This window comes from Trachurus trachurus (genome assembly GCF_905171665.1).
Source record: "Trachurus trachurus genome assembly, chromosome: 14".
In the NCBI taxonomy this organism is placed as follows: Eukaryota; Metazoa; Chordata; class Actinopteri; order Carangiformes; family Carangidae; genus Trachurus; species Trachurus trachurus.
In genome coordinates, this window is record NC_139903.1 from 8,207,229 (window position 1) to 8,220,250 (window position 13,022).

Here is a 13,022-nt window from a genome sequence, read left to right on the forward strand (position 1 = left end):
GGTCTCATTTTAACACTAACTACTGCCATGCATTAAGAGTGAGTTTTACCCAGCCGTAGTAGCAGGCTTCAGTATGTTACTTGTTGGTCTGTTTTTGCTAGAGATACAAAGAGACAAGAAACAAGACATAAAGTGATACTGATATGGCTTTTGGGAGTTAAAAACACAAATATCTAATTATAGATGTCAAAATGTAAAACTAAACAACAAAATAATACTTTCTACCAGTTACAGTGTGGAAATATCAAATATCAAAATGTGTGTTTTTTTATTAGCCTTTTTAGTGCAGGATATCTGGATAGTTAAGTCTTAAAATGTTGATGTTATATGTGTTAAGACAGAATTTGTCATGAATGAATGAATCCTTTAAAAATTAACCGCACATTCAACCATTAGTGGTGAAGTGTTATAACACGCCCCTTTCTCAATACACTCATAAAATCGGGTTGCTACATTATGTAGTAAAGGGTAACATATTTATGCAGTGTGATGACCACACCACACCTCTGTTATCCAATAGAGAACATACTGCAGCTCTTGATGAAGTCCTTGTGGCCTGATTAGTTTCCAGCAGATGTCTCTCTCTCCCCTAAAATAGAGATTAAAAGACCAGACTCCTCCAAAGTTGAGATGAAAATTGCATCCTGTGTTTTCACTAATTCTTCTTCATTCTCTCATCTTTTATTTTTTACTCTTCCCTCATACCTTCTCAACCGTCTTTCTCCCTGCTTTGTATTCTGTTCCCCTCTGCTCTCCCACACTTTACATCCCTCATTTCCACCTTCATTCTCTTCTTCTCCTCCATCCCAGACTCTGGCAGCAACGACAGACAGTGTTTGGCCTACTGATCCTGCTTATCCTCCTCTCCATTGCCTACCGTGTTGAAGGATCACACCAGAAGGTGACAACTGTCATTTTTTTTTCATTGCATTTTAATAACCATACCAAACAGCAGTGAAGGATTCAGCAACCTAACTGAAATAGACATAAATTGTAAGAGGCAAGTCAAAATTGAGCATGCTTGTCCTGTGTAATGTCAAGTGATTGTCCCACATATTTATTGGCAAACAACATGACATCATATTTAGCTTGTGTGTGCTTGTGTGAGTTTGCTAACATCACATCTGCTTAATTATAACTTTCCCACAAAGCCCAGATTTAGCTGTTAGAGCTGTGAGAGTTTACTGTGCTATAGATCTAGTTAACCCCCACTTCTTTCCTACACTTTTTCCTGTCATGAGCTGTAGTACTTTGAAACCCATGGCCCATACAAGCTTTTTTATTTTATACACAGACACTCAGGAGTTGTGTAATCAGTTCTCAGTAACTACAAATCGCCCATGGCTGGCACTGCACTTCCCAGCTTTCTGCCAGCAAATAGAGGGGCAGGTTGTGCTGTATTTGTTTTGCCAGGTTTCCTGGGAAATGGAGTCTCCGGTCAGAGCCTCCCCTCTCTCTCGTCATTCCCCTCCACCCCCTCAGTCCCCTCCCCTCTTCCCGTAATCTACACACTCCACGCTTCCTCCTCAAAACAACCTGCCTTGGCTCAAGGGAGGAAGTGTAAACGAAGTGATAGATGGAGCGATAGCAGTGGATGAACGGGGAGGAAGAGGACCGTAGAGAGAGAGGGAGAGAGAAAGTGATAGAGAGAGATCTTGGCTTGTCTTATTTTACTTGTTGTGTAAGAGCTGGCTGCCACCAAAAAGAATAATGGTGCTGTTATTCTGTCTGTGTGCTGAACACTCCTACCCTACGGCTCTGTCCTTTAAACTCAACAACAACCTCTGTCTCCGAAGGTCTCTCACTCACTCGCTTCCTTTCCCCCTTCTTTCTCTACCACTCACTTGCCCTCTCCCACCCTCTAAAGTGCCCTCTGTACTGCACACTTTCACTCTCGTACCTTCTCTTCACTGTGCTTCTGTCCCTCCCCTCCTCTTCTCTCTATTTGCCTCCCCCCCTCTCTCTCTCTCCCCCTCCTCCTCCCCCCCCACACACACTTCTTGTTTTCCTCACACTCTGTGCATGTGTCTCTGCCATGTGGTTGACTGTCCCTCTCTCTGGCCCCTGCAGTATGTGTGTTACATGGAGAAGAAGACGCTGTGGTGCGCCTACTGGGTTGGCCTGGGCATCCTCTCCTCGGTGGGTCTTGGCACTGGCCTGCACACCTTCCTCCTTTACCTGGTAAGACAACGTTTTTCTATGTCTCTCCACAACAAGTTGCCCCCCCACTTTTGGTTTTACACTGCAGTTATTCACTTGCCTGTGCATGTTTATGACAGAGCTGAAACTCAAACACAGTGTGTAGTGGAAGATGGTGGTGGTGCTGTGTGACGCAGGTCTGAAAAAAGCTGTGTTGATGCTGTTGTTGGGTTGTTGCTAAGGCTTTAATAAGAGCATTATTAAAAGCTTTCGGAGTTCTCCTCGTGCATTTGCACATGCATACGTGAGTGTGTTAGCAGCAGCAGCAGCAGCCTATGGGTTTGTGCGTGCGTGCATTTCAGAGCGGGGCGGAGATGAATAGACGCTGTGGTAGCCACACTGTTTTGACAGGCAGTCCAGGAACAATCGCACTCACTGACCCCTCTGACTGGGTGCACATGAGGATAAAAACACTCTCCCTCCCCCTTTCTGAGTTCTTTCTCTTTCCTTTCTCCCCGCTCTCCTGCTCCCCACTGCGTAGCTCACTCTCACTTTCTCTTACACTCCCTCCCCTTACTCGCTCTCCTTTTTATGTCTCTCCATCGCTCACAGTCCCCCCTTTTTCACCACCACCCCCCCACTTTAAGTCTCTCCTCCTCTTTCTCTCTGTTTGTGTGTCTCTGTCTGTTTCAAGTCTCCTCATCGTCCGTGTGTTTGCTCAGTTAGGAGTGCGGGGAGGTTTTGGGTCTTCACTGCTGACCAGATCAGGGTCTCAAAACATCTGCTTGTCTTCTCTGCTCTCTCCTCCGAGTCCATCTGTCACGAGGGAGTTCACTGTCACTCTTGTGTGCCCTTGCCCAGTGGAGCTGAACTGGAAACTTTGAAGTGCATGTCCTCCATTCTGCTGTTTTTTAAAAGCCAAACTCTGGTGCTCCAAAATGTAATTTGAGAGTTTCTACTCTCCCTCACTGGCCCAGCTCTCTTTTCTAGGAGGTTTAGTAGAGTAGGATGTTGCCATCTAGCGAGAGCGGCTGCTACTGCAGGTTGTGGTGTCAATGGGTTCATGACAGAACTTGGTGCTCCTTGCTGGAGCTGCTGTCCTGCATTTTTTATAGAGTTTGACTGATATTGTTAGGTAAAAGCCGATACTGGCACAGATATTTTTAGGTTTAATACACTGATAGATGATATTTTAGTGTATATGTTGAAATACATGTATCTATTTATGTATATTCCTGAATAAAATCACATTTTTTGTGCATTCTGTTTCCCATCAAATAGGCTTCTTGTAGGATGGAGGTACGTTTCAACCATGAGGCAGGAATACAAATATTTAAACATTGCAAGTTTGTACAGACTGACAAACCTGCACCAGTTGATGGAAATCTACCTTGTCAACAGTTGAATGAATGCAGACTATTAATTACTTTTTATGATGAATGTCTTTAACTGGGTGTTTAGAGTGTGGTGTAATATCAGCCTCAGTTGTTTTTTGTTTTTCATTAGCCAGTGTAGAAGTAGAGAATAGAGATCGGGGAAGAGAGAGGGGCCATGCAACAAATGATCTCCAGCCAGGAGTCAAACTGTGGATGTTGTGGTTATGTGTATCCGCCTTAACCATTAGGCTACCGGGGCGCCCTAATATTGGCCTAAATTATTAGTCTTAACCATATTTGTTTATATAAGGAACTCCTGTCTGATCTAGTATCTGCTTCCTCTCTTCAAATTGTAGCCTAAACCACAAGTAAGAAGCACAAAACTGACCTCAGAGAATTATAATTATACATCTTCTTTTCTGTAGAAGCACTGTTTAAAGACGCCATTGAGATTCCTAAGTGATTTTGTAGATTTCTGCATCCTGACAAGATATTTCTGTTTTCTGACAGTAAAAAAGTTAAAGAATTTCTGTGGTAAGTGAACTCTGGAGAGTGCAGGCAGACATGTTGTCCTGGTTTTAGGAACTAGGCCTGGGTCAGTGATTATAACTGGGTCAAACAAGTTCAGAACACTTGCTGAGATGTCCCCACAAACTTAAAACTCCAACACTTGCAGCTTGACCTCTCTGGCACTGCTTTTTTTCTTCACATCCATAAGACTTCATAATATGCCAGAAATGAATACTGCAGTGGGCGTTTACATGTCAACATTTGCAAAGAACACCATCACAATTTCTCTGTAAGTGGCAAACAAGTGCACCACTACAGATGCACTACAGTGAACTTTAGTTGCACAGCTTCTCTTCCAGTTTTGTTAAACGACTTAATGCATTTTCACCACTTCAAATCGTCTGATTATGAAAACCTGAGTAGATCAGTCAACCAGAGTTGATAATCAATCACTAATTTCATTCATTTCTTCAAAACATAAATGGCAAGACTTGGTTCCAGTCTCTTAAAAGTGAATACTTACAGCCATGCTCCAGCTTTTTAAATGTGGGGATTTATGATTTTCTTTGTGTTTGTGTTCTTTGTGTTTTGCTCTGCTAGTTAGACAAAGCATGCAGCTGTAGACATCACTATAGCATCTGGGAACTAATTAAGGCAAATTATCATAATAAATAATTTGATAGTCAATAGTTGGATTTGCAGTATGGTGGTTTTTACTTTGATTTGCTGTCAGTAGATAAGCCAGACTTTGAAAAATTGTTTGCGGTAACTGATTCATAAATTGCCAGTATGATGGTTATAACTAACCAGGTCATGGCCGTTATTGGTCAGTAGAGGGTACCAGCGGTCTAATGATGCAGATTAAACCAGAAAACACAACAGTATTGCAATATTTTCACATGCTGTGCTGGATCATTGTGTTGCTATCATGTGTCAGTCAGTATTGTTTTTTTTCTTCACACAAAGACCACGGCTGACGGTGAAGCTCTGGGAAATAAGCGAACTTGAAAGCCTTGGGAAAAGTTGCTCAGCGGCTGAGTTATGGCTTTACATAACTACTGTTTGACATTGTACTAAATATTTCAGCGTCTTTCTACAGTCAGAAAAGACAAGCCAAATTGAACAGACACCGCAAGATGTTACATTGTTAATTCACATCAAATACATTACGTCAGCAGTTCTTTGGTAATTCCCACCACTTTGAAGAAAGACGTGAATGTGAACAGGTCCTGGCTGTAACTTATGAAGGTCCTACAGTAGTCTGTGGTGCTATTTTCACATGACATAACATGTGACTGTGATGTCATGTGATTCCTCTACCTTCCCAGCTGTCATCATCATGTGTCTGTCCTATTTCAAACTGCTTCAAAGGATTTAACTCCTCGATTGAGGCGTATCGTTTCATTTCCGACAGTTGTAGTAGAGTGGAGCGTAGTGGTCGTGTGGCGTTGACACTTTCAGACAAGGTTTCTGTTTAACCTCAATGAAACTGATATGACCATGTTTTACTACTAATAGGTGTTTTGCTAGAAATGAACGACCACACCGCACATTAACAGCAGCACACACATCTCCACCCCTGTTGGTGGGACGCAATAAACATTGTGTTATGAGAGTACTGCAGAGTCACCAGAAGGGGGGGATGCAAAGCCAGTTATACGCGTTGTAAATGTGCACATCACTCGAGTTAATGAAAGCGGAAAAGAAGTGGCAGCTTTCCTGTTCCTTGACATGGGCAATTGCTGCCCTGTGTCTCCTCTCTTATGTTTGCATCCTGCTGAGACTGCGGGAGATCATTGTACATGGGCAGGACTGATGAATGGAGAAAGATAAAACCCTGCAACTCAGGCGTAGAGAAGGAAAAAAAAAAAAAAAAAGCACACTTCTTGGCACACCATCAAGTGTATTTTATCCAGCTGCTCTGAGGGAGGAGGTAGTGGGTGGGTGCTTACAATACGAACCATGAAAACAATAAAATCACGCAGGAACACTTGGAGGGATCTCATTTCAGCAGAGGCTGTGGAGGCGAGGATCAGTACACACATGCACACGTGAGCATGCTGAGAGTCGAGTCCTGCACCTGCGCATGTATCCGCCATAATGACTGGGGATGATCACAATTATGAAGCGGGAGCAGCTTTTATCCCCCACTTAAGTTTTTGAGCGTTTGTTTTTTCCAGTGACAACTAGTGTCGCTGCCCTCCACAAATCCCTCTTTTAACTGAGAAGGGGTTAGTAACGAGTGTGACTCTTGAAAGCTTGGGAATGCTGTAAATATTTTAGAGGAGAGCTCATCTGAGTCATCCACCATTAAATTACTTTCAGTAATGGCTGTTGCCATTAAGTCATTATGGGCAGCATGAAAATTGTTGTGCTCAACGTTAAATCAACAGCAACAAAGAATTAAAGTCATTATAATTGAAGCAGCGCACGTTGCTGTTTACATAATAGCAACTAGGTTAGTCTTTTTTTTTCTCTCTCTCTCTCTCCTGGCTTTGAGCTGAGTGAGAGGTGTACAACATGGTGCGTCTTTCTGGGAGCATAAATGTCAACAGGGGGAAAAACAATACCAATCCCATGGGATCCAAGTGTGTTTATGACTCATGATTTACAGTCCCTTGTCTTTCAAAAAGTAAACCAGTGGCTCATCTAAATAAAGGAACATTCTGTAGTTTTCTATATTCAGTTTCTTTTAGGATGGCTAAATTATAGGTTGCAGCGGAGGTTTGTGTTGAATATACAGATTTTCCCCAGCAAACCCCCTAAAATTAAGTTTTGGCTGTTGGCAATTACCAGGAGCACAGCTTTAATTAGCACCAACTATTGCTGAGCAGGTCTGAGAGTGTGGCTGCTTCCACACACTGTCCCGGCACTGCTGTTGCTGTCACAGCTCTCTCACACACACACACACACACACACACCAACACACACACACACACACACACACACACACACACACACACACACACACACACACACACACCAACACACACATAAACACACACACACATGCTGTTGCTCAGGTCCGTAAAGTTTTACCACTCAGCCGTTGTACAGTTAAGTGCAGTCTGCTCACACGTTCACAGTTTGACAAGAACATGTAGGTGAGGGGAAATTTGGTCACAGCATGGCATTGGTATTGAGCAACTGTGTGTGTGTGTGTGTGTGTGTCTGTGTGTGTGTTACCCCCCACCCCACACTCAGCTGGCCGGACGTTGTGTGGGGTTTTACAGTGACAATCCCAGAAGCAAACAATCAGACACCTTCACATTCACGTCCACAGAAACTTGCTTTGTTTAAATGGTGACTCACACGTCCCTGCTGACCTAAATTTTTCCACTATGCATGTTTTGTTTTTGTTTTTTGCTGTTTTGTTTTGTTTTGTTTTTGTTTTTGTTTTGTTCTCGTGTTCTCACAAAGCTCAGCGTCCGTTGACTCCTCAGAAAAGTGCTGAATCCGATGCCTTGATACTGATTCATAACTTTTTTGATGTTGCCTTGCCTGCATGCTGCTCTCTCTGCGTCAAACATGACTCGACAGGGTATCATCGTCCCTCTGCTCCAGCGAGAAGAAAATGATACCTTGCATACATGTTAGCCGGAACATGAGTGACACATCGGGATCAAGTTCAGTCGTACTTTGAAAAGCTACCCCTTGACTCACCACTGGCTGGCAGTAACAGATCTCTCGCTTTAACTTCAACACCTCTTAAATTCAATTTGAAGCCATTAATTTTTAACTACATCTAGATAGTGTGTCAGAACTTTATCGCTTGGATTTGATCCTGTCACTGCTGAACAGACAGTATTACTTACATATACCATAAAGCTACTATACGTTGTTTGACAATTTTATACTGTTAAGTTATGGAGCTGTATAGCTGAACACGAGGAGAGTTGTCAAAGTTTGGGTTTAAATGTGAAATACAACAAAAGTGCTTTTCGCTTCCTTTGGCAAAAAAAAAAAAAAAAGAAAATCTAGCAGCACAATTGGTTTCATTCATGATTTTTAAGTAATTCATTTTCTTCCTCATAAGGTTGGAGACATGGATCTGCCCAAATGTCTTGTGACTTATTCATCTTCACCAAACTCCTTCAAAGATGAATACCAGAGAGCTGTGTAAATGGGAGCTTTGTGTGTGTGTGTGTGTGTGCGTGTGTGTGTGTCTGTGCGTGTGTGTTTCTAATAGCTTCTCAATCTTAACTGTCACACCTCAGCCATCCAAGGCATGCGTCTGTCTGTGTCTTGGAGGCCCCAGGAGTCCTGTTAATACCAAGTACAATAACCATTCGCTCAGAAAGACACACACACTCTCTCTCTCTCTCTCAAACACACACACTCACACACACACATGGAGAGCCTGCAGGAAGCAAATCCTGCACCAAAGTGAGTTGAGTGTGTGTGTGTGTGTGTGTGTCGCCAGACTGGAACGGCACCAACGACCCTGCCAGAACAAGCCAAACCTGACCAGCCCAAACCAGAGCGGTGCTGGCAGACTGCAGGTGTTTAGATTTAATGAAGCGTTAGTTTTGTTATGAAATTCTTTATTAAAGGTCACCCAGTGCTTTTAAAGAAAACCACCATAGGCAAATTAAACCATGAATACTTGCATTAAAACATTTTTCCTTTTTTTTCTTTTTTTGGAATTGAAGTTTTCGGGAATGCTATATATAAATATGCAAATGAAGCCAATTAAATATTCGCCAATTTGCATACATTTCCAGGACAGAAACCAAACACTGGATGAACTCAGGATCAAAAATTGTATAGTGATAGTTTTACAAAGAGTGGATTTTGGATATGTCTTTTTTTGTATCACTCCATGAATCCAAAAACACTGTTAACAGCATAAAACATTGTTTTTTTTCGGTATAAAATACATAAATCAGGCTCTCGATGATATATGAGCAAACCTCAGAATATAAAATTGGAATTAAACTGGGAAGTTTGTTGTGTGGAACTGATGCAGAGATTCATGGTTCAAAGAGTAAAAAAAACTTTTGTATTGAGAAATTCATACATTTTTGCTAGAAAACATTATCACATGGTGTATACAGTGATCACTTTACTTTTCTAATATTTGAGGATAGAAATAGAAGAAATATAAATAAGTATGAAAAAGAAATTGGAATTTGTATTTTGGACATTTTCAGATCCTGATCTTCACATAATTTCTATTTTCCCTTTGTCCCCCAGAAATGTCCATCACAAAGTTTAAGGTGACCGCTCTCTTTGTCTCTCAAGTAATTTCCTTCAGCACCAAAGATATTCTTATAGACTGCAACGATACTACCAGGGAATTTAACATTTTCACTTGAAAACACTAAACTTGTATTATTTACTAAAATTCATTTTGAATTAATTAAATAGTTAGGAATACATTTTCTACCAATACACTCTGATGTAATGATTACAAATTATATTATAGAGCTAAATTAAAGTAAACAAAGGTTTCTCATTTGAATCTATTTACAGTACATGATAGCAATCTATTTGATGCACTGATTTGATGCAAATGAGTAGACATTAGGGATGGTTTGTACTCTGGTGTCTCATTGTCTGTGTGTCGTGTAGTGCAGTCTCACGGCACACAGACAGATAATAGTACACATATTGTGTGAGTGGGATGTTTTATAGTCACTAGTTAATATTATGTTACTGTAGATTAAGCACAGAACTGGTTTCCTTGCATTTTTTGTGTTTTTAGAGGTACAAACAGCAAAATGTTATTTGTAACTTACATATTTAAACATATATTTTTGATCAGTCAAACTGTAGTAACTAAAAAAACTGACGTGGCAAGAAAAAATAATAGAAAGCATATGTTTTTTGGTTTGTCACTGAATAATGTCATTCAATAATGATATTTTGTGAAAAAAAACACATTGAAAATTAGCTCAGTATATTTACCTGCAGTTTAACTTTTACAATGTACACAATGTGAGGTTGTTTCTCTTTCATTCTATTGAATGTCCTGATTTTTTGTACATCAAAGCATGCATCAAGTCATTTGGCTCGAAATGAAGGTGTTATCTTTCCAGTGTATGATCCATCGCTCAGTGGGGGGTCAGGGTGAGTGTGTCTGTCTGCGAGTCTGGGAGAGGCTCCTGAACATATGTTCATATGGTGCAACCACATGGATAAATCACTGGGACCAGCCCCTCTAACCTCCACCATCTCCCTCTGTGTGTGTGTGTGTGTGTGTGTGTGTGTGTCTGTGTTGAGTGTGCTTACCACCCACTTCTGCACACCCCCGCCCCTCTGTCTGTGCTCCATCACTGGCCTCCGTCCAGCCTTCTCTTGCCTCCCTCAGAGATCCCGACCGGGGCTTCTTCTTCTTCATAACGAAATAACCTCTAATGTTTGTCCTGTTTTGCCTCCAGCAGTCTCCCACTGTAAGAAGTGGTTAACAGGTTATGCTAGCCGGACCGTGTCTAATGTGCTTAAATGGCCCTTGACAACCACAGCGACCTGTTAATGACTGGACCGTCCTGTGGTCGTGGTCACTGAGAACTGGTCAATTTATGGTCACCCATTAATGTCTGGTTTGGGGATTTGGAAGCAACAATATTTGCTGCCATAAACCAACAAGATGCGTCCACTCCACGCCATGACTGGTGGTGGCTGCCACCATTATGAGGTGCATCTGCTTGGGTCTGCACATTTAAAGGGATAGTTCAACATTTTGGCAAATTGTCCCATTGCCATAATCGCTATAGTCATAGCAGTAGGTTCGATACCTTTAATTGTCGGTGCAAGCTGTTTTTAGAACGGCGGAGCAGAGCCGCGAGCTGCTCAGAGCTACGCTACGGAGGCTAATGGGATTTCTTGGTTTCCCTCATCAAACTCATCAAATACACTATCCAATAACTACTTAACGCTTCTGTGGACAAGTTGTGACCTGCACATTCACCACGCTATGAGATAATAACAGAACGTTACCAGACAGAGTTGTTTTAAAGGTAAATTCAGAGACTGCTTGCTAAAAAACTGTCCCTGAAGGCAACGCGCATCAGCGGCTTTGCATGAATTTACCTCTAAAACAACTCTGTCTGGTAACGTTCTGTTATTATCTCATAGCGTGGTGTATGTGCAGGTCACAACTTGTCCGTTGGATTGTGTATTTTATGAGTTTGATGAGGGAAACCAAGAAATCCCATGAGCCTTGCACCAACGATTAAAGGTAACAAACCTACTGCTATGACTATAGGGATTATGGCAATGGGCCAATTTGCCAAAATGTTGAACTATCCCTTTAATAAGAGAAACCAGAGACTGGATAATTTCCCCTTTCAAATTTCCATCACTTTTGATTTAACCATTAGAATCTGATTGTCATGTGCTACTGCTTCCTCATAGTAATGTGCTGATACATGATCATGTAACGTTATGAAATGAATTTCCGTCATGAGTGCGTTTACACCATTGCATAAGTTTGTACAGAATGGACCACTACTCACTGCCTTATAATTTAAAATGTAAAAGCCACTCCTTGAACAAGTTTTTACAACTCACTTCATTAAGCCTACACACTTACATTATGCTCTCTGAGTGTGTGCGTGCGTACAGTACGTCTGAAGAGTTACAACACAGCCACTGTGACGCATGAAGGTCGCACAAAGGAGAAAGTATGTCAGGTGTAAAACGTTTCAGGAACATTATAGGAATGGTGGTTGGATGATCCATGTGAAGCAGAGAGGATGGCTGACAGTGTGTGTGTCACTGCCTCCTCACACACACAGCAGCAGCTCTTGGCCTTGCTGCAGCTTTCACATCCTCCTTCAGTGGGCACGCTGACGCACACTTTGTTCTTGCTTCGCCACTGAGAGGAAGCTCCTTTCCGTTCATGTGCTTCAGCAACTGACATGTTTCGTAGCCGATCCCCCCCTTGTTCACTTGTTCAGGATCGTGGTTGAGGAACAGTTTACTATAAGTCAAAAGTCCGTTCACCTTCATCATGTCTTGTCAAACGTTCAGGCTTTTGAAGGGGCCATTCATTGCAACCTCCAGGAATTAGCCAACTAACCCCCCCACATCTGTCTTTGTGGGCATTTTTATGGTTTCTTCAGGAGTTTAAAAAAAAATGGCTCTATCATTGTTGGTATTCTGTATTTGAGAGAACTGCTGGGGCTAACTCGAGTGTGTTTAGTGCTGTGTGGAGCTTTCTTGTAAACAAACAGAAATTAGAAGAGAAGAATGGCACAATTGCAGAAAAGCATGAAACCAGCGGTAGGAATGTGTATCTTGTTTCCCGTATGCTTGCTTGTGCACATGCTTGTGCACGACGCCAACAGAATTGCGGCATGTTCATAAAGAAATAGCTCTAAAAGTGCCCAGAGTGGTCAAACATTCGACAGAGGGCTCAAGTCCCGTTGAGCTGGGATTAAAAATCAGAGGTGGTCCTTGATAATACAACTCATTATTCACCAGTATTTATCCTATGTTTTTTAAAATTATTATTATGAATTAATTCTATTTATATATGCATTGTGTTTATGCACCACTAGGAGCAGCATCTCCAACCTCGTTTTATTTGACACAATGACCATAAAGTTTCTATTCTTCTTTCTATTCTTATTCACCAGTATTTATCCATCATATATATATATATATATACAGGATGTTGGTGTTAACATGCACATCCACATGAGACAATTTTCACACTGAGCCAATTTAGCGATTGATCTACTTTACAACAGCTCCAGACAGGATTGAAATGGAGTATAGGTAATTAAAGCTGATTTTAAGAATATAAAAAAACACCCAAAATAAAAAAAAAGCAAAAACAGTCCTTTGATGTCAGTGTGTCTAAGTTAAATTTTATGGACCATTCCTTTGAATATTTCACTCAGGGTTTTTTACTTTGGTTGTCACCATGTACTCCGTAGTGGTGATGATGATGATAATATACTGTCAACACACATGGACACACACCACACACACACACATACAGTACACACTTAATTACCGGATCCTGTGTGTGTGAGTGGATGTGCT

The 13,022-nt window shown here is 41.6% G+C and overlaps 1 protein-coding gene across 1 annotated transcript in view; it reads left to right on the plus strand.

The window, feature by feature from the left end:
- Positions 1–13,022, plus strand: part of LOC310996625 (vacuole membrane protein 1-like) — a 67,167-nt gene that overhangs the window by 4,655 nt on the left and 49,490 nt on the right. Inside the window, exons 4-5 of the mRNA XM_083986055.1 lie at positions 811–901; positions 2,071–2,181. Of these exons, the coding sequence (XP_083842181.1) occupies positions 811–901; positions 2,071–2,181 (202 nt within the window). The remainder of the gene's footprint in view (positions 1–810; positions 902–2,070; positions 2,182–13,022) is intronic.